We start from the raw sequence: 21,815 nt of genomic DNA, 5'->3' as shown, positions 1-21,815 counted from the left end.
ACGGCGTTGACGCTTAGCTGCTGCTGGCCCTGCGCCGCCGTGCACAAGGCAGGAAGGGGATAGCAGAGATGGAGTCCAGCTGCACGGGCACAGGCACACACGCCACGATCTGTGGGGACTGAGGCAGCTCTGCGAATTGCTCCAAATGTTCAGCAAATTTTCACTTTTTTCTGAACAAATTGTTTCCTCCCCGTGTAAATTCAGCATCTCAACGAAGATTCGATTCACATGAATGTGGTTGTAGATTATTCAGAGTTCGGTGGCAGGGAGGCGTTCGTTGGCTCCAGCCGTGACCCGTGGAGTAGCAGAGCGCCATGCTCTGCGCCTGCAAGTGATCCCCGTCAGTCATCGAAGGCGATGGACATATGGCCTTCAGCCGGCGGCCGAGAGGATGGGCACGAGGAACATGTCGAGTGCAGGATGCGTCGAGCGGGCCGGGCGGGCAGGCAGCGACGTTCCTGCCGCGAGCTCTCCGGCGGCGGCCGCTCCGGTGGTGGCCGGCCTGGAGCGGGCGCTCCGGCGGCGAGGGGCCTGCAGTGGGCAAGCTTTCCGGCGATGGGGACAGATCAAGAAACAGACGTGAGCATGGAGAGAAGAACAAGACAGCAGGAAATGATTCGATCCAATCCGGCCAGGGGTAAAATAGGTATTTCATGTGACTAGGAAAGAGAGAACATTAAGAAAATTCATGAAATTGAGAAAAAGAGCCGAAATCCCTCGTTTCGAAAGAATTCGCACGGTTAATGTCATATTTTAAAAGGTTTGCGAATTTAATATCAAAAAAGTGATGCCTGCATATTCGATGTCAAATATCGAAATTCCTCCCATTCAACCACTTCTGATGCTTGTCCGGTCCTTCACATTATCCCGGGTTCCAATCGCCCGTACGTGTTCGTCGTCGATCTCATACGGCAGGCAGGCTCAGGATCATTCACGACGGTGGTCGCCATGGTTCGGAGCAGGCTCTTACCTTGGCTGCTCGTGGCCGTCTTCCTCGTGTGCTCTTGCGCCGCCCCGGCAGTTTGCTCCTCGCGCCCTCCCGGCAGCGGCAGCGGCGGGGCCTCCCGTGGCGGGAGGGAGGCCTGGAACAGGCGGTCGTTGGGCTTCAGGTCGCCGTGGTCGTCACCGCCGGCGCCGCTGTGGAACAGGCCGACGACCATGCCCGTGCCCCCACCGCCATGGGCGCAGGGTTTACAATTTCGGTGGAATTTCGCCGAAATTTCGGGTTTTTTTCGTTTTCGCTAGTTACCGGGAAGTGGAATTTCGGTATATTTTGTTTCAAAATTCAAAAATTCAAAAAATTGTAAAAAATATGTAAAAAATATGATAAAAACTAGGTGTTTTCTGAGCAATTAGCACATGAAATAATTAGAAAATAAGTTGATTTGGTTGGTTAAAATCACTAAATGGGTTCGGACCCGTTAACCACTAAGAAACCCGTTAAGCGTTTTGTGGCTTTCTGTACATATACCCGCCACTTCAGGGGGCTTTCTGTGGCCACCACCAGGGGTGGTGAACCCGCCACTTCCGCAGGCAGTTGCAGCATTGCCTTATTTGGATTATCACGGCTACCTACCATATGGAGCTCCACAGTTGCAATATCACCCATCTACGTACGTGTATTTGCCACCAACAGACGAGCCGTATGAGGGACCACCGGGAGAGAGATATGAGGACTGAAGAATGCAGATACTTATCCTATCAACAGAATTTATCTATACGTTTTGCTTCCTCTACTTATTCAATTCATTTCACATAAATATTTAAATGCAGAGAATATGCTACATGGATTATTATGGACTATGCCTTTGCCTCTGTTGTATCTTTAGATTGTAATAATTCTAATGGACTTTGGTTGTATTGCATTGTATGTGTGGACTTTGGACATGAGTTATGTGTTAAATGATGTATTTGTCATTGTTTTGTAGAGTTATATATATGTTATGCATTATAAACTGTCAATATACACATAATCAGGGGAAATTTTACCAAACTTTTCAATTTTTCCATATATACAGTACAGTGACATCATTTTCTGTTAATTTGCATCATTTTCCGGTCGACAAAAACCAAATTTCGGTCGGAATGAAACGGAATTTCGATTTTTGAATTCAAAATCCCTTTTCGTTCGGAATTAGCGAAATTTACCGAAATTTCGGCCGAAATTCCGTTTCCGGCGGATGGCGGGATTCGGTTAACAAACGAAAAGGAGTACCCTGCATGGGCGTGACACCGAGTTGGTGGCCGCTCGCTGCCGTGCTTCTTCTTTTCTGCAAATCCCCTGGCCGGCTGGCCGCTTATGATCTGGACCCGGCATAAGCTTCAATCCACTGTCTTGCATGTCGTCTCCTGCGTACGAACGTGTCACGTGTGTGATCCGGAGTCTTGGATGTACTGTACATCCGAACTGTACCCGCTGTACCTCTCGCTGTGTAAAAAATGCAATTAGTTGTCTTCTTTTGTGCGGGATTACTTCAACTTTGGCTGTGCAGTTGTGCAGTACTCCCCCCAGTCCTAATTAGTTTCTCCTTTTTTTTACTAAACTCACCCGAATGTGTCATGTCAGGAGGCCGGGGAAACTAGAAATTGAATGGCCAGTACCATCAGCGGACAGGATCAAGGCTACCGATGCATCGCAACACTCGTCTGTTACAGAAGAGTGTGAGCAGTGAGCTGATTGCCTAATTGCTTCCCCGAGGATCGTGGATTGACCAAAAAATATCCTCCCGTTTCGTTCTCCGTGTAACGCTCTCTGAAATACTTCATGCATCCATACATAATGAACTCAACAATTCCCACAAGAGGAAAGGCACGACAAGAACGCATAACCATATTGAAACACTCTGCATGGTTCGTTATCTGAATATCATACCGTATTCCGTTGGTATCATAAAGGAATGACCATTTCTCCTTAGGTGCACCTCGAATCCAGTGTGAAAATGGCTTCTCAATTGAATCCCTAGCCTCTGCAGCCTGACTCGTGCCTGCTCCTGATGCCCTTACCTTCACTAGCTTTGCAGTCAACTGATCAAGCATCTGCCATAATGCATTGAATTTTCTCTGTTGATTTTAGGTGCACAACCTCTTAAACAGGTTCTTAAGATCCTTGTTCTTGAAGTGGTCATAGAAGTTTGCACCCATATGCCTAATGCACCACCTGTTTTGGACATCGGGCCACAATGGAGGCGTTGTCGCAGTTCCACGTTGCAATTTCAGTATTGATTGCAGCAGACCTGCATGCCTATCACTAATAAGGCACACATCTGGACGTGCAGCAACAACATGAACCTTCACTCGTTCAAGGAACCAATACCAACTGTCTAAGTTCTCATTCTCAACAAATGCAAATGCGAGCGGAACTATTTGGTTGTTGCAATCTACCCCGATTGCGGTGAGTATCTGACCTTTATACCTTCCAGTCAGAAATGTGCCATCAATGCAGATCACCGGAAGACAACACTGAAATGCTCTAACACAAGCACCTATGCAAAAGAAGGCTCGTTGCATAATTCTTTGTCCCCTAGTCACGGCTGGTACGAGGTATGTGTCATAAAAGCTTCCAGGATTTCTAGTAGCAACATGGGATAACATACGTGGTAGGTTATCATATGATGCCTCGTATGTGCCGAACCGCATCTCAAACACCCTTTGTTTAGCCCGCCATGCCTTCAAATAACTAATGGTGTACTGGTAAGTCTGCTCAATGTGTCGAACAATCATTTTTGGCTCATAATTTAGGTTGTCCATAATAAACCCATACATTTGCTTTGCAACAAAGTCGCATGATATATTGCGATGCGAGGGAAGAACTTCTGACAACAAACAAGTGTGCTCTGTCACAATGGAACATTTCCAGTTTGACTTCCATTTTCCCTTGAATGCATGTACTCGCCATGGACATCCATCATTCACACACTTCACCTCATATTCTTTACTGCCAGACTTTACGACTCTGAATTCTCGTTTCAATGATATTGCCCATAGTCTCACAGCATCTTTTACGGCTTCAATGTTTGGATATGTTGCACCTTGCACTACCTCATTCCCTCTGTATTCCCACTCTTGATTTCGTACGTCTTCTGCGACATGACTGCCAAAATCATGCTCCTTCCACTCTTTTGGCAATGAGTACTGCTCGTCATCAGATGAGCCCTCATATTCTTTCATCTCTATTACGGTTTGGTCTTCTGCCTCCATCTCGTCCACAATGCTATGTATCCTCTCTCCCTCATCAGCAAGGCCCTGTGGTCCCATGTTTTGGTTCTCTGTCTCTTCTGACTCATCTTGCACAACATAATTGGTCTCTCTTCGAATACTCGGAGTTCCTTGATCTGCACAATGTTGGACTTCATTTTGTGTCTTCTCCCGGATTTGAACAAGAATGGCCAGAGGCCACCCACGCTCTAGAGCTGCTTGCATGTACTTTTGTTAGTCATCAGTGCTGTGTATCATCATTAATTCCCATAATTCACTTTCTACCTCCCAATTAACAAGAGACTGGACGGTGATCACATGTGTCAACGGATCAACACGGAACCCACGCTGCAGCCACTTACATATGGAACCAAAACTCCTTTCCAGAGGTTTATCTATGGCGCTAGATGTGCACTTAAAGGCAGAAAGATCTACTCCATTTGGCCCATACAAAACATTGTTATCACCATAAAATACTTGAAACTGCATCTTGCTCGATATATCTGTATATCACATAATACTTATCGAGTTATACTCTTTACTTCACTACCTTATTCAATAATTCGTAAAAACTAAGTATGAAATTCAACTACAACGTATAAGTATTCATAACTACGTGATGACACTCAAATTCTATACTGCATATGCCAAATTCTATTCTAAATCATAATTAATTTATAAACACGTCTCTAATAGTACTGCAATTGTAATAATAAATGCGTAGTACTAATTTTCTAAACTAATTTACTACTACGTAACTACAAACTAAAGTATCATTAAACTCCTACTTAAATGGTTCTACTATGGCACTAATTAAATTAAATAAGGGGGGCTCAAATGAGGAGGGAATGGGGGTCGGATCCTTATATAAGGGGGTTACCCCGGTCGCCCGAGGGGGGGGGGGGGGGGCGAGCCCCCCTGCCGCGCCCGTGGGCGGGGCTCAGTGGTCGCCCGAGGGGGGGGGGGGCGACAGGCCCCCTTTTTTTCCAGGGATCTCGTTGCAAATTTGAAGAAAAAAATTACACTTAGGGCCTGTCGCCCTATGGGGGGGCGACCGGGGGGTATTTTTGATATATTTCATAACGGACATATATTTTTGAAATTTTACTTTTTTAAAAATATAAAAAAGAAAAAAGCGCCCGGGTGACGGCCGGCGTCGGCAGTGCGGAGGCCTGCGCCGGGAGGTGGGCTGGAGGCCGGCGGGGCGACGCATGGAGCCGGGACGGAGGCCGGGAGACGGCCGGGCGTCGGCAGAGCGGAGGCCGAATGGGCGGCGCGGGAAGGCAGGACGAAGGCTGGTGTGGCGGCGCCGGGAGGCGGGGCGGAGGCCGGCGCTCGATGGGGCAGCGCGGGGAGGCGGGGCCGCGGGGCGGAGGCCGCCGGGGCGACGCGGGGAGGTGAGAGGGAGGCCGGAGGGGGAGGCGTGCGGGAAGAGGACGGAGCAGGAGGTGGAGCCCGGAGGGAGTCAGGGAGGGAGCTGGATAAGAAGATAAGGATCACTTCTATAGTTGTATGACGGGTGGGGTCAATTCACTTGTATAGTTGTATGCGGATGACAGAGGCTGGTGGGAGAGGGGAGTCGTGCCAGCAGGGCTCGCGGGCCACTTCGTGGGCCTGGCGGGCCGGCCTCTATTCGTGCCGTGCCTGTCCGTCGTGCTAAGGTAGCGGCCCTGGCCCGCGAAACTACGTGCCGTGCCCGTGTCGTGCCAAAATTCCGTGCCGCGGGTCGGCCCATCGTGCTGCGTGCTGCATGGCCACCTATACGCTTGGCCAGTAATGCTGCCGCGTCACCCTTTCAACGAATCTTGGTCGCAGCGTCCCGTCCACCCGACCCCTCCTCGCGCGCTGTCGTGCTCGCCGCACCGTCGCGCTCTCCGCAGCAGCCAGCGACGCCTCCGCCCTTGACCGCGCACCTCCTCCCCTCGCCGCATCGCGCTCCGACTCCGAGACGATGTCCGACATCTTCCATCCGTACGTCGGCGTTCGTGTCCGTGCCCGCGGCCAGCGCCATCGGGGACGACGCCGCGCTGGTCGACAGCCCCGCCGCCTGCTGCCCTTCTGCCTCAGTCGGCCTATCTGAGAGCCCGGAACCTGCGCTACGCATTGAACGGGGAAGGGGGCCTTCGGATCCCGGAAGGGAGGATGGCGCCGTCAGCCGTCGACGGACAGGCGGGAGAACGGCGCAGATCCATACCAAATAGACGAGAGCCGAGCAATTCGGGTGGCGCCTAGCTATGGATTGCCGGCCGGACTGGTTGCGGGTGAGCCGAGCTCAAGCAAGCAATACCCCGCCGAGGCTCCGCTCGCCGCCTCGTCCGCTGACTTGGGCTGGCGCTGGTGGCGCTCGCGGCCGCGCACCAACCGCTCGACGATTTGCTCACACCATCAGAGTAGACCAGAGGATCTCGAGATATTCGCGGATTATTAGTGCATCTTTAAGATATTTTTTTGGAGTAATATAATAATAACACTATGATTTTTATTTTTATATTATGAGCAGACACTAGAAGTGCATGATCACTCCAGCTATCTAGCAAAGTCCACCATACACAAACTTTTATAGTTTAATAATCACTTGTCTTGCATAAATTACATGCACTTGTCTGATACTCTGATCCGTACGTTATGCACATAAGTACGACGGACGCTACGTAGTTTTCCATGAATTTGTCGTGGTATGTGATGTATAGTGTAAGGCCATGCCACACCCATGTTATACTACTCTCACGTGCCATCACGACGGCAAAAAAAAAACTATCCCAAGCAACATAATATTAAAGCATTAATGACGTCACTGGATATAAGAAGAAGATGATGAAAAAGGCTAAAATTGACATGCTACAAACTGTTCATCCACTTCAGAACAGCAGCAGGACACGGTATATATTTTTTTCGCGACCATGCCTGAGCACGTTTTTTATTAAGAGGAAAAGAGTTTGTAATACATGAAACATGGGTGGACACGGTATATATACCAGCTATGATTTAATTTCCTGCACAAGATTACATGAACAAGCCAAAGAATACCGAGGCAGTTAAATGATACTCATCCTAAAATCCACTTGGAATTTCTTTGTCCTAAACGAACTTGTCCTTTTTTTTTGGGAACCAAACGAACTTGTCCTTTACTCTGTCAGTTCCTGAACTTCCTGCCCATCTCGTATTTGATAGATATTTTGCACCCGAGAGTCCGGCCAGTTGATACAAATTAAATTGAACTAAAGCCCTCAGGTCAACTGATGATGAATCTAACACCACTAGCGAACCTCAAATCCTCGATCTAAAAGCCGCGAGCTTCTCTCTCTTAATGAAATACGTGTTGTGTCACGTTCGTGAAAAAATAAAAAAACCACGCGCACACGAGCTGCAATTATTATATTGTAGCAATACGTTTCACCAGCTACAAACTCAAGCAACAAGCAGGAGTAGTATACACTACCCGCCACCACCTACTAGCCGGCCAGCCTGATTAGCTCTGGATCGGCTTCTCGGCCGCAGTTCGCTCGAGCTGGGCACCCTCGCATCACCGATCCGATCGGCGAGTACTTAAACAACACGAGCAGGCAAGGCCGGCGATATTGGGACGCTGGATTATCCCGGGTTCCAATCGATCGCCTGTGTTCGTCGTCGATCTCAGACGGCAGGCAGGCTCGGTCTCACGACGATGGCCGCCATGGATCGGAGGAAGCTCCTAGTTTGGCTGCTCGTGGTCGTCTTCCTCCTGTGCTCTTGCGCCGCCCCGGCAGTCTGCTCCTCGCGCCCTCCCGGCAGCGGCAGCGGCGGGGCCTCCGGTGGCGGGAGGGAGGCCTGGAACAGGCGGCTGTTGGGCTTCAGGTCGCCGTGGTCGCCGCCGGCGCCGCTGTGGAACACGCCGACGACCATGACGGTGCCCCCGCCGCCGTGGACGTGACACCGAGTAGGTGGCTGCTCGCTGCCGTGCTTCCCTTCTGCTTGCCCCCCCTGCCGCTTATGATCTGGAAGCCGGCATACGCGGCGCGGCTGCAGGTTACAGTCACCGCCGGAGCTGTTCGTCGTCTGTGGTTTGAAGTCTTGGATGTACATCCCCCTACCGTACCGCTGTACCTCTCGCCGTGTAAAAATGCAATTAATTGTCTTTTTATTTATTTTGTCTACAACAAGTAGATAAGATTGAAAGTTTGTCTTAGTAGGACTGCAGGAGATAAAAAATGAGTTGGGGGAAAAACTCCAGGAAATACGAGAGAAGTCCATTCATATTCATCTTTCCAACTCATATCTAATCTCCATGATGTCTTATGTAGGTTTAGAGGACCGGTCCTCGCTAGTTAACTTTTCCGATCAATTCTGAGTACATAAAGAAGTGCTTCTTTAAAGTGGGTTTTTGTTCTGAGAATAACTAGAACAAATTCTCTCTTGAAACCTTGGAGGCATCTATCCGGCATGGGTTGAATACCTCTGAAAATCAAGTCATTTCTTTGCATCCATAAACTCCAGCAGAAAATGATTATTATGTCCATGAAGAATGGAAGACTTATCTGGTTTTTTATTTCCTCCAGGGCTAGCATTGGATCAGATTCTATCAAAATTATATTCATCTTTATTCAGCACGCTTGTGCAAAAGGGCACGTGAAGAACAAGTGAGAGAGAGATTCATCAGCCCTCAAATTGCAGCAGACACATTCATATGAAGGCAAATGCATGTTCCTTCTTCCGAAGCATCTCTCTTGTGCTGATTCGGTTGCGAAGAAGAAGCTAGAAGAACACTTTATGCTTGTTTTGACAAGAAGATTTCCATAACCATCGGAAGAGGGGGTGTGTTGGCATATGACCAGTTAAGTGAATGTATGCTTTGGAGGTGGAGAAAAAGGGAGAACCCAAGATATAGGTCTATGGTTGAATATCTACAAGCATTTGTGTAATTCTTCAGATTTTCTTTTTAATCTTTTTTGTATCTTAATGTTTTGCCCAAACACGTGTAGGGTACTTTTTTTCTTCTTTCAATATAATATAATCAGTTGGGGATCCTCTCCTGTTTTATATAAAAAAAGTGCTTCTATTTTTTTCTTTCTCGGAAAGACCATAACTAGGCCAGATATTAAAGATTGTATCACAAAAAATTTGCCTCCGAAGTTGTGTCCTAGAAGTACAACCTTTTTATGTTTGATATTTGTATTTGAAATATATAACTTTTCTGTTTTCAGAGAGAGTAAGAGGTATATGCGTGCCCCATAAATGAATCTCTCTGTCTTTTGAATTTAAGCATAAATGAATCTCTTACCGAGTGCCTGCACCCTCAACTCTGTTATGTAAAAATGAAGGACCCCTTAAACAGAAAAGATACACGCACTCCACTAAGGCAGTAAGCACGTTTTCTTCACAAAACCTAATCAGGTAAGCAATTAGGATGTAATTCCTTGGAATTCAGTACAAATTCGAACCAAATTATAAATGTTCTGGAGAATGCCCTTCTAGAACACGTGCTCCGAAAGCGAGCCTTCACCGGGACGCCAGCCTCGCCTCGCCAGCCCCCCGATTCAAGGCGCACACGCGCCCCGCCTGGGCGCACTCGCGCCACTGCCCGAGCTCGCTCGCGGGAGCACCCGCCGCGCCACCGCCACGCCATGGCCGCGCGGTGCGGCCGCGGCGCGCTGCCGCTGGCCCTGGTGGCGATCTCCGCGGCGCTCGTCACCTACAACGCGCTCCTCTCCTCCCGCTCCGGCCTCCTGCCCCTCACCTCCTCCTCCTCCTTCCCCACCGCCACCGCCTCGTCCTCCCGCCGCTTCGGCGCCGCGGGGTCGGCCGGGCGGCCGAGGCCGTTCCACACCGCGGTGACCGCGTCGGGGTCCGCGTACAACACGTGGCAGTGCCGCGTCATGTACCACTGGTTCAAGGAAGCGCGCCGGGCGCCGGGCGGCGGCGAGATGGGCGGGTTCACCAGGATCCTGCACTCCGGGAAGCCCGACGAGTTCGTCGACGAGATCCCCACCTTCGTCGCCGACCCGCTCGCCGAAGGGGATCAGGTAACTGCGCACTGTTGCTTTCGCTTGACGAAACAGCATTCAGTTTCGCCACGTTGTTCGATGCTTTTTCGCTGGTTCTCTGGTTAGTTGGAATTCTGTAGAAATGCGTATGGACGTTGAGTGAAACAGAAAAATCTGTGTGTTTATCAAGGAGCGATGGTGGACAGGTGGAGTCATGTGAATTGCTGGTTAGTGTTCTATAAAATGCACCTGTGAAACACTTCAGTATTTATTTGATTTGGGCTGATCAGTGTTCATCAGTGGGTACCAGAGAAACATGAACCTCACAGTCACAGTAGTTCTTGGAGTATCTAGTAGCAACCCGTGGTTTGCACTGCTTGAGCTTCGTATCACTACTCACTAGAAATTAGCACGTACAGATCTAAGGTCTTAGCAAACTCCTACTGTCTTGCTACTGTCGTGCTCCTCCTTAACTGGAAAAAATCAGGCAAAAATTCATGACATCACACGTATGAAGCTGTGCTACTTGCCTTGTACAAGCATGTGGGAGAAGGGACACGAGGAAGTAGTGAGGGCAAGTTGATACAGGAAAACAGTTTGGCCGTTACGAGCTCATGCGGCGACAAATTAAGGCGAAAATTGTGACAGCACAAAACCTCTGGGCAAATAACAGCTGTGCTGCTTTGGCTTGTACAAGCATGTGGTGCGAGAGAAATTAGGGAGCAGTGAGGGCGACGTTGATAGGAAAGAAAAAAACAGATTGGCCGCAAGGACCACACGTGGTGGAAAGGGATCTGCTGATTACTGCCTTTTCATCATATTGCGTCTGAAGCAAGTTAAAACCACCGGTGCAGGCTGCAAGTTGCTAATAACCCTCCTGTGGGGTGGGCTGCAGGCTTGATGTCATCATAGAACCTCCTATTGCGAAATGCAACTGTTGCTGCTTGGCTGCATCCTATCGCTTATTTTTGTTGTTGCAAAATCATATACTGGTGATATTAAAATTCAAGTATTTGCTCAAGAGATTTAACAGTTCAGATGCTTAAAGGAGTTTATGACCGACCATTATTAGTAGGAATTTGATGCTGCTTGTTTTTTGTTCTAACATAGTTCATTCTAACATCTCAGGGATACATTGTTCTGAATAGGCCGTGGGCATTTGTTCAGTGGCTTCAGAAGGCAGACATAAAGGAAGAGTAAGTTTTATATAAGTTTATTTGATAAGCAGCAATCATTCTCCAGATTCAGTAGGTCAGTAATTTCGTACTATGTGCAGGTATATCTTGATGGCAGAGCCTGATCATATTATTGTCAAGCCTATCCCAAATTTGTCAAGGGATGGTCGCGCAGCAGCTTTCCCTTTCTTCTATATTGAGCCAGAGAAAAATGAGAAAGTGTTGCGTAAGTTCTTCCCTGAAGACAAGGGGGCAATCACTAAGATTGACCCTATAGGAAATTCTCCTGTGATAATTGAGAAGGTAAGCTTTTCTTTTTTTAAGCATCTACTCAGATTTACGTAGCTAATTCAGTTACTCTCCCTGATTTACTAGGAATCCCTTGCAAGGATTGCACCTACATGGATGAATATTTCAATTGCGATGAAAAAAGATCCTGACGCAGATAAAGCTTTTGGCTGGGTTCTTGAAATGTAACGTCCTACCAAATAATTTCTTATTTTCTCAATTTGTCTAATCTTTAATCTGGATTTATTATGTACTCCAAATTTTTTTTACAAATTATATGCTATTTTGTTTAGGATTTAAGTGGGTATCTAATTATTTGTTATATGTATTTTCTGGAAACAGGTATGGATATGCTGTAGCATCTGCTATTCATGGAGTGGGCAACATCTTACGCAAGGACTTTATGATTCAGGTTTGAAGTTTGGTTAACTGTCATTTCACCATCATCCAAAAAACATATCATGTAACCATCCATATTAGGCAGCTCGTGCAGTTATTTTCCTAGATGATAGTTTGATTCTGTTTTTCAGCCACCTTGGGACTTGGAAGTTGGTGATGCTTTTATCATACATTATACTTATGGGTGTGATTATGACAATGAGGTACATGATTCACCTTTGATGTGGAATTTCAGAAAATCCGACTCCAGGTTTGTGCTAACAACCATGCTCTTCTTTTGCGTTAGTAACCATGCTCTTTTGCGTTAGGGTAAACTGACTTATGGCAAAATTGGAGCATGGAGGTTTGACAAGAGGCAGTACATGGAGAAACCTCCACCTAGAAATTTACCATTACCTCCAGATGGTTTACCTAACCGTATACCTCAGAGTGTGGTATTGTTCTGCATTGTTTGCAAATATGTAACATTGTTTCAATGCTTCGTACCATTTCATTTGGATGTTAAACAATGTTTGCTTGGCAATCTAGTCTTTTGAGTGAGTAGTGGAACCAATACGCTAGTATATTATAATACACAAAAATAAAAAATAAATTATAGCTATTATGTTGCACCTAGAAGCATCATTGAAGCACTTAAGGCCACCATGAGATAATTCAGTAATGTCATGCATTTTGTCTGTTTCATCACCGGTTTATATAAGGCATTCCTTATGATAAAAAGTTGTTCGTCCACAAGACTTGTTAGTTTCTTGAAATTTTAGGATTAGAAATGACACCATAAAAAAAACATTAGAAATGCCAACATTTCTTTTGTTGATATATTGCAGTGATACATAGTACATGGACACACATGGCTACGATTCTTTGCTTCTTCCCTGTCCTTGTTCTTCCAATATCCTTCTTATACATATGATGGATTTTGTTTTTTTGTGTTGCGCACAGGTTACACTTGTGAAAATGGTCAATGAAGCAACATCCAGCATACCGAACTGGGACTCTTATGCAGCTGGTTGAGCTTTTACAGATCTGGCTAGCCAATTCAGTTTGCCAAATGTTTCCATGGTGGTACATGATCTTGCCGAACATGGAAGCTGGGTGGCTGACAACCATGGGATGCAATGATATAGAGGTTTACCAGGCTACTACCGGCTCCTGACCTTTCTGCCTGAATTTTGCTGAGAATGTCTGGCGCAGAGGCGCTGGTTCGTTTCTGTTAGGAGAATTTTGTGGAGACAAAAATGTATGGTGACCAGTCTTTTCCATTGATCTCAAGAGTGCACCTATATAGGGATTACATGCTGCAGATGTTACATCTAACATAAATGTAATGTTACAAATTCCATCTCTAACAGCTTAATAAACAGCCTTAACAATGGCTGTTACTGCAGCCTTAACAATGGCTGTTTACTATTGTCTTAACCATGAGATTCATGGCCTCAATTGTAACTGTTGTATTGATGAGATCAAATAAAGTTTTGTAACACTCCCCTTTTGATCGAGTCCATCTTGAGATCAACATGTTTCTTTTAATTCCTTTGAAAACCCTGTAGGAAAAAAAATAGGAATAATATTTCTGATGATTATACATGCCTTGGTTTATCTCTAGAAAAACCCCGGTGGGAAAAAACATGACATAAGGCATATGCTTGCATCGAACATTGTCTCATTAAAAAATTTATATGAGAAAACCTGATGGTAAAAACTCATAAAAGAAAAGAGTGCAATGTGAAGCGTTTAATAAGGTCCATCATTCAGAGAGTCTCCCCCTGAAGCCGTCTCATATCAATTCCCTTAACATATTTCTAGAATAAGGTAGGGACTTGGTAAAGAGATCTGCCAGATTATCACAAGACTTTGTTTGTAAGATGTTTATCTCTCCACTTTGCTGAAGCTCATGGGGATAAAACAATTTAGGATCAATATGTTTGGTGATATTGTTTTTGATGTGACCTTTTTGCATCTGTGTAATACAAGTGGCATTATCTTCATAGATAATGGTAGGTGATTCTGCGGAATCAATACCACAAGATTTCTCAATGTGGTTTATCATTCTGCGGAGCCACACGCATTCGCGTGATGCCTCGAATAGTGCAATAATCTCATAATGATTTGTAGATGTAGTCACTAAGGTTTGTTTAGATGACTTCCATGATATAGCGGTTCCTCCGTGAAGGAACACAAAACCTGTCTGTGATCTGGCATTGTGGGGATCAGACAAATAGCCAGCGTCAGTGTATCCAACTAAGCTAGGATCATTGGTTTTCTGAAAGAATAAGCCAAGATCCTTAGTACCATTCAGATATCTAAGAATTTGTTTTGCTCCGGTCCAATGACGCTTAGTCGAGGCAGCACTATGTCTTGCTAACATATTCACTGCAAATGCAATGTCAGGCCTGGTATTGTTTGCAAGGTACATTAGTGCTCCAATGAGACTGGGATAAGGATATTCTGATCCTAATATCTCTTCTCCTTCCTCCCGTGGTCGGAAAATGTCCTTTTCCTTATCGAGAGATCGAACAACCATGGGAGTTTTATTTGGATATGCTTTGTCCATATTGAATTTCTCCAATAGTTTCTGGACATAGACAGATTGGTGCACTAAAATTCATGAGTGAAGGTGCTCGATTTGCAAACCTAAGCAAAATTTGGTTTTACCCAAATCCTTCATCTCAAATTCCGTCTTAAGATGTTTGCGGGCTTCATCAATATCTTGTGTGTTGCCAATGATATTCAAATAATCTACATACACTGATATAATGCAAAATCCTGTGGAGGATCTTTTTATGAAGACGCACGGGCAATCATCATTATTGGAATAACCTTTTTGCAAAAGATACTCAGTCGGTTGTAACACATCCTTCCCGACTGCTTAAGACCATAGAGTGATCTTTTGAGCTTTACACAATACATATTGCGATTTGCGCTTTTATTTGGTATTGGGATCCCATCAGGGACCTTCATATATATATATATATATATATATATATATATATATATATATATATATATATATATATATATATATATATATATATATATATATATATATATCCGAATCTAGTGACCCATATAAATATGCTGTCACGACATCCATCAACTGCATAGATAGACGTTTTTGAGTTGCTAGTGAAATCAAATATCGGAACGTAATTCCACTCATAACTGGAGAATATGTTTCATTGAAATCAATGCCGGGTCTCTGCATGAACCCTTGTGCTACAAGCCTCGCCTTGTATCTCACCACCTCATTGTTCTCGTTCCGCTTCCGGACGAAAACCCATTTAAAACCCACAGGGAAGGTTTTTGGAGGTGTAGATATCACTAATGAGAATACCTCTATTTTATTGAGTGAGGCTAACTCTGCTTCAATTGCTTCCTTCCATTTGTTCCAGCCCGAGTGTTCCTTACACTCTACCATGTATTTTGGATCTGGATCATTTTGGATGGTTTTCTGCAATTGATGAGGCAAAGTATATGTCGATAATTGTAGTCTTACAATCGAATGATTCTCCAGAATCAACAGAGTTTGTGGAAATTTCATGTACCACATTTGACGGTTCGGTATTTCCCAATACGACAGCGTCAGGGCGTTCCAATGTCCCATCATTAGAAATTGAGTGCAATGTTGATGTGGGAGGTGGATTGGGTAAATCCACTTGGTGTCTGTCAACTTGAGGTTGAGTTTCATTTACTGTGTCAAAGGATTGTTTCCTCTGTTTCCTCGTGCGCTTGCGAGGGTTTGCCGTACTCCCCCCACTCTCTTTTGAGATAGGGAGTTGAATAGTTTTATTTGGTACCTCTACTCTTTCCGGCACATTCCTTGCAGGAATGTATGATTTTGTGACACCTTTACTCACAGTAAATGAGTCTGGCAAATTATTTGCAGCATTCTGCAAATCAATGATTCTTTGAACTTGTAGTTCAAATTCTGTGGTACGAGGATCCTCCTTTATTAGGGTGTCTAAGGCATCCCAATTTATTTCCGGGCATTCAGTGTGGTAGTTGAATTCTTCCCCTAATGTCGGGAAATGTTCTTCATTGAAGATACAATCAGCGTACCGAGCTGTGAGCAAATCTCCTGTGAGGGGCTCCAGGTATTTAATGATCGACGGAGATAAATACCCCATGTAGATCCTCATTTTCCTGTGAGGGCCCATTGATGTACGCTTGGGTGGTGAGATCGGTACGTATACAGCGCAACCGAATTTCCGCAGATGAGAAATACTTGGAGGATCACCACGAACTAATTGCAGCGGGGAAGCTGTATGGTATGCAGTTGGGCGCAATTGTATTAAGTCACCAGCGTGTAAAACTGCGTGACCCCAACATGAGGTTGGTAAGTTACAATTTTGCAATAATGGTCTGGCAATGAACTTTATTCTCTTGATAAGAGCTTCAGCTAAACCATTCTGAGTGTGGACATATGGTACAGAATGTTGAACTTCAATTCCTAAAGCCATACAATAATCATTGAAGGCCTTGGAAGAAAATTCTGCAGCATTGTCCAATCTGATTGATTTTATCTGGTGTTCAGGTTGGCTTGCTCTAAGTCTGATGACTTGTGCAATCAATTTTGCGAAAGCATGGTTCCGTGTCGATAAAAGACACACATGAGACCATCGTGTGGATGCACCTATTAGAACCATAAAGTACCTGAATGGTCCAGACAAAGGTTGAATGCGGCCACAAATGTCACCTTGAATGCGTTCAAGAAACTTTAGTGGTTCAGCCTTTATTTTGAGATGTGAGGGTCTCAAAATTAATTTCCCAGTTGCACATGAGGTGCACACAAAATATGAGGATTTTGGGAATTTTCTGTCGCTCATACCATGTGCATTAGAATTACCCATGATTTTTCTCATCATCCTGATGCCAGGATGGCCAAGGCGTTCATGCCAAGTTTTGAATGTATCAACATTCTGAAAAATCACTTTGTATGCAAAATGTGGTACGGGTTTGATGTATGTGCAGTACAATTCAGACGGAAGAGAAGGCACTTTTTCAAGTGTTTGTTTGCCATATCCGGTATCTTTTGTGAAGAGGAGGAACTCCTCATTGTGTTCTTCATATGTTTCCACATGAATTCCATTTTTCCGGATATCTCTATAACTTAGTAGGGTACGTGTTGAATCGGGATACAATAATGCCTCCTCGATATGAATTTGAGTACCCATTGGAAGTATGAAAGTGGCCCTGCCGGAGCCAACGATCATAGCATCGCGTCCAGCGATGGTCAAAACTTGTCCTTCTCTCTTGGTGAGAGTTTGGAAAAATTTGACTTCCCTAAGTATAGTGTTAGTGGTACAACTGTCCACTAGACACATCTCTTCTTCCATTGGATTGACTCCCGTAACAATCTATATGATGCAGAATTTAAATTCATAAGAATAAATGCAAAATATAGAAAGTACATACAAATATAATAAATGCAAAATATTTATTACATAAGAAAAATATTAAGTTAGCATTTATTACAATGAGAAAGTAGCAACATCATGTCTTTTATTACAAGAATACTTCTGCAAATTTAAATATAAAGGTATGGAGCCTATTTGAGGTCTCCAAAAATGTCATTGGTGGAGAAATCCACGAGCATATCGTCGATGTCCAGAGAGCATTCGTCTGTTGGCGGAGTCTTGGTTTTGCTTGGTCTCCAGCACTTAAGAAACGAAGTGTGCTTCATGCTTCTGGGTGTTCTGTGTACGACCCATGAACTTCATGTATAGTTCAACAAGATGCTTAGGGGTCCTGCATTTCTTAGTAACATGATTATAGCAGCCACACCTATAGCAGACGGTCTTGTTGCTATTATCAGTTTTGGTCTTTGAAATGCCTTTCCCCTTTTGGACATTAACACGTGGCTTTCTGGCTCTCTTTTGTTTGCCCTTTGATGAGGAATTTCCAGATTGTTGATTCCTGTTAGAACCAGTATTGTTCACATTTGCATGAACTTCAGGCAGTGGTGCAGTACCCAAAGGGCGCTGATTTGAGTTCCATACAGTGAGCTCATGGTTCTTTTCTGCCTATTTCAATGTCTGTATGAGTGAAGAATATATTGTGAAATTCTTCTCACAATACTGTTGAGTTAGAATCCTTTCTGACGGGAGCATTGTGGACAAAGTCTTTTTAATTTTATCCGCTTCAGAAGGCTCTTTCTCACAAAACCGGAGTTTAGAGCAAATCTTATGAACAGCGTGGTTGAACTCGTCTACAGATTTGAAATCCTGTAGACGTAAGTAGTTCCACTCCTGCGTTGCCACGGGGAGGATAATTGCTTTGTGCTGTTCATAGCGATTTTTGAGAGCTGTCCATAAGACACGTGGATCCTCCTTGTACATGTATTCCATTTTCAGATCCTGATGGATATGATTCCTCATAACCTTTAATGGATCCTCCTTTGTACATGTATTCCATTTTCAGATCCTGATGGATATGATTCCTCATAACCTTTAAGGCAGAGTAGTTAGACATGCTTGAGGGGGTAACTGTCCCAGCAGCCGTTTCGTCTATACATCTGTATAGTCCAAGGGTCGACATACTGACTTTGGGATCCATCACCCATGAAGGGAAATTGGAACCATCAAGAGCGAGAATATCAAACTCTTTGGTTGCCATATCACCTACATTGTGAAAAGTCAAAAATTTTGAGAAATTATGGCATACTTATTCAAGAACTCAAATAATGAATAAAATTTTCCTTCATTTTTGGTAGAGAATTCCGATTAAGAGGGATTATCACAATGCTGATGCATACGTAAATCTATATGATCTCATACTACAAAGAATTGATCCAAAACAGCGGGATTTTTGCATTGAATAATGTAAAGGATGTGGAAATTTAAATTTGCATAGTACTTGTAAAATAAATATCATGGGAATGCATAAAGTGCTGAAAATAAATGAAAAATAGAGAAATTTATAGATGCTGAAAGCATAAAGTCTCTGATTATTCGCCGAATTTAAATAGTTCGGAGTACAAAACTCGAATTTAAATTCTTGCTGAAATTGAAATACTGGAAATAGTAAATATTATTGGGTGGTGGGCCGAGACAATCTCGATTTCGGCCCACCGCCGCTTTGGGTCCTAAGGGGCCTGGTGGGGATGAGCAGGCCGGCGCGGGCTTCTTGGGCCAAACAGGCCGGCCCAGCAGCCGGCGGCCTTAAGTCCTGGCTCGGGCTAGGGTTGGGGGTAATCCCCTCCCCGTGCCGCCGCCGCAAGCTTGGGCGCCGCCGCCGCGCCTTGGAGCCGCAGCTGCCGGGCCGGTCCACCGCTTTCGCCGCGCCGCCGGCGCGCACAGAGGTGCGGCCGGGCCGTTCGGCCGCCGCCGTCGCGCCACCGGGGCGCACGGAGGTGCCGCGCTGGGCCGCCGCGTCGCCAGCGGGCGCAGAGGCGCAGCCGGGCCGCCGATGCCGCGCCTGGGGCGTGCGCTGATGCACCGCCGCCAGGGCAGCTTGCCTCGCCGCCGCGCTAATGCGCCGCGCCAAGCCGGTCCGCCTCGCCCCGAGCGTTGATGCGCCGCCGCCCCATCGCGCCATCCTCCACCACCCGCCACCGCCCGGACCCCTCTCCCCAGTGCCGCTCAGGCCTCCCCCTCACCTGAGGGTGGGGGGCGTCGTGCCACGCCGTCGCCGCTCGTCTCGGCCGAGCGATGCCCTGTCGGGATGATGCGGTGGCGGTAGGCAGGACGGGTGTTGGCCGCCACTGGTGCGGTCGGAGTGGTGACGGTGGGCATGGTTGCCGTCGCTGTTGCGGTCGGGCGGCCAGCAGTCGAGGTGGCTGGCCGTGGAAGTGGAGACGGCGTCGCCGGGGCAATCCTGCTGGAGCTGCTGCTCGTAGTCATCGAGAAGAATGGGGCATCGCGACGAGCAGCGATCACTCCTCAGAGGAGGAGTTCCGGCGGCGGTGCCGGAGTTGGGGAGGTTGGCGGCGTCGCCGGCGTGTACTCCGGCGAGGAGGACCCATCGTTGCCACAGGGTTAGATGGACCAGCCATGGCAAGGGCAGAATGCCGTGTCCTCCCTGTAGGACCACCGAGTTGCCGCGCTGATGCGCATTTGTGCTGGAGTTGCTGCTGTGAGCAGCTCTCCATGCAGCAGCGTTGCCGCTGCGACGTAATCCTCCCTGGTTGTTGAAGCCCCTGCCACGTCAAGGGTGGTGCAGGGGAGTCCGGAGGAGGGCGTCCAGCATTCGGCGGAGAAGACGAGCACGGAGATGCCTCGGAAGTGAAGAAGCAGCTTCAAAGTATGAAGAACGTGGTGCCATGCTTACCGTAAGGTAATTATTCTTCTTCTACTCAGTTGGCTAGGGCCAGTGCTGATAACGTGTTAGGAGAATTTTGTGGAGACAAAAATATATGGTGACCAATCTTTTCCATTGATCTCAAGAGGGCACCTAATTACATGCTGCAGATGTTACATCTAACATAAATGTAATGTTACAAATTCCATCTCTAACAGCTCAATAAACAGCCTTAACAATGGCTGTTACCGCAGCCTTAACAATGGCTGTTTACTATTGTCTTAACCATGAGAGTCATGGCCTCAATTGTAACTGTTGTATTGATGAGATCTGTAACACTCCCTCTTTGATCGAGTCCATCTTGAGATCAACATGTTTCTTTTAATTCCTTTGAAAACCCTGTAGGAAAAAAATAGGAATAATATTTTTGACGATTATACATGCCTTGGTTTATCTCTAGAAAAAGCCCGGTGGGAAAAAAACATGAGATAAGGCATATCCTTGCATCGAACAGTTTTTTTTTGAAAAGTAAATCGAACAGTTTCTTTTGTCAAACACACGCAAGGTGACACTGCACACTACGGTCCTGTTTGGGACCGCAGTCCAAAAAAGCGCGGCGCGTATAAGCCTTAAGCGGCTCGAACCTCGCTTCTCGCGATTTTGGGACTCCACGTTCTAACTGCCGCTTATTCCGTTGCCGGCGGCCAGGCAACGCGCGTCGAACGCGAAGAGTTTGGCGGGATTAATCTGATTATTTGGCTCATAATCGAAGCAACCGTGGAAACAAACAGGGCCTACGTCAAACACACGCACTGATCTGTGAGACTGTCATTGGTTGACTGTTGAGTAGTACTTGTCTAGTACAGTATGTGGATGGCGTAAACAAATGGTAGGGTTTGTTTGGCTGTGGCCGGTGGCTAGTGTTGATTTGTTATGAGAGAACAATACTGCTGACTGGCTGGCAGCTGGTGACTGGTGTTGATTTAGTATGAGAGAACAGTACTGCTGGCTGGTTGGCTGACAAGCCAAACGAACATAGCGTTTATGCCAAATTTGTTTTTTTCAATTTAAGTTATAAGTCCCATCACATCATATGTTTAAACACCAATTAGTAGTACTAAATATAGGTTTATTATAAAACTAATTTTATAAGTCATGACTTAATCACAAGACGAATATATTAAGCCTAATTAGTCTATCATTTGATCACAAATGGTTAAAGTAACCATTCATTAATCATGTATTAATTATACTTAATAAATTCGTCTAGAGCTCTAATGGCAACTTATACAATTAGTTTTATATTAAGTTGGCATCCAAACATTTGAATTTAAATCCAAATATTCCCAGCTACTTAACAAACCAAACGAGAAACATTTTCTGCAAAGTTCAGCTGATCCGAGTCCAGCTGCAGAAACCACTCTTGTCAGGCTTCAGGCGCAAACTCTGAATTCTGAACAACCTGTTCTTCAGGCTCAGCTTGCTTTCTCTGAAAAAAGAAAAATGGTAGGGGAAAAAAATTCAGGTTTGAAAAAGAAGAAGTGCAAACGGAGACTTCCCC

The 21,815-nt window shown here is 45.7% G+C and overlaps 1 protein-coding gene across 2 annotated transcripts; it reads left to right on the top strand.

The window, feature by feature from the left end:
• The first annotated feature begins 9,680 nt into the window (after positions 1–9,680).
• On the top strand, positions 9,681–13,517 carry LOC120671029 (hydroxyproline O-arabinosyltransferase 1-like). 2 transcript variants are annotated; one of them, XM_039951254.1, is made up of 8 exons: positions 9,681–10,193; positions 11,283–11,350; positions 11,431–11,632; positions 11,705–11,802; positions 11,960–12,029; positions 12,148–12,219; positions 12,325–12,450; positions 12,959–13,517. In XM_039951254.1, the coding sequence occupies exons 1-8, from the start codon at positions 9,795–9,797 to the stop codon at positions 13,028–13,030; spliced, it is 1,107 nt and encodes a 368-aa protein (XP_039807188.1). In that variant the 5' UTR covers positions 9,681–9,794; the 3' UTR covers positions 13,031–13,517. The 2 variants fall into 2 exon arrangements, with proteins under 2 accessions (XP_039807188.1, XP_039807189.1); XM_039951255.1 differs by lacking the exon at positions 12,325–12,450 and having other exon boundaries at positions 12,148–12,266.
• The last annotated feature ends 8,298 nt before the right edge of the window (positions 13,518–21,815 follow it).

This window comes from Panicum virgatum, chromosome 4N (assembly GCF_016808335.1).
Source record: "Panicum virgatum strain AP13 chromosome 4N, P.virgatum_v5, whole genome shotgun sequence".
In the NCBI taxonomy this organism is placed as follows: Eukaryota; Viridiplantae; Streptophyta; class Magnoliopsida; order Poales; family Poaceae; genus Panicum; species Panicum virgatum.
This window is presented reverse-complemented; position numbering and strand designations above follow the sequence as displayed.

Coding starts and splice junctions, on each gene's coding strand:
- LOC120671029 (XM_039951254.1), top strand. CDS start 9,795: ATGGCCGCGCGGTGCGGCCGCGGCGCGCTGCCGCTGGCCCTGGTGGCG. Junction 11,633..11,704: donor CTCCTGTGATAATTGAGAAG/GTAAGCTTTTCT, acceptor CTGATTTACTAG/GAATCCCTTGCAAGGATTGC. Junction 12,030..12,147: donor GCAAGGACTTTATGATTCAG/GTTTGAAGTTTG, acceptor TCTGTTTTTCAG/CCACCTTGGGACTTGGAAGT.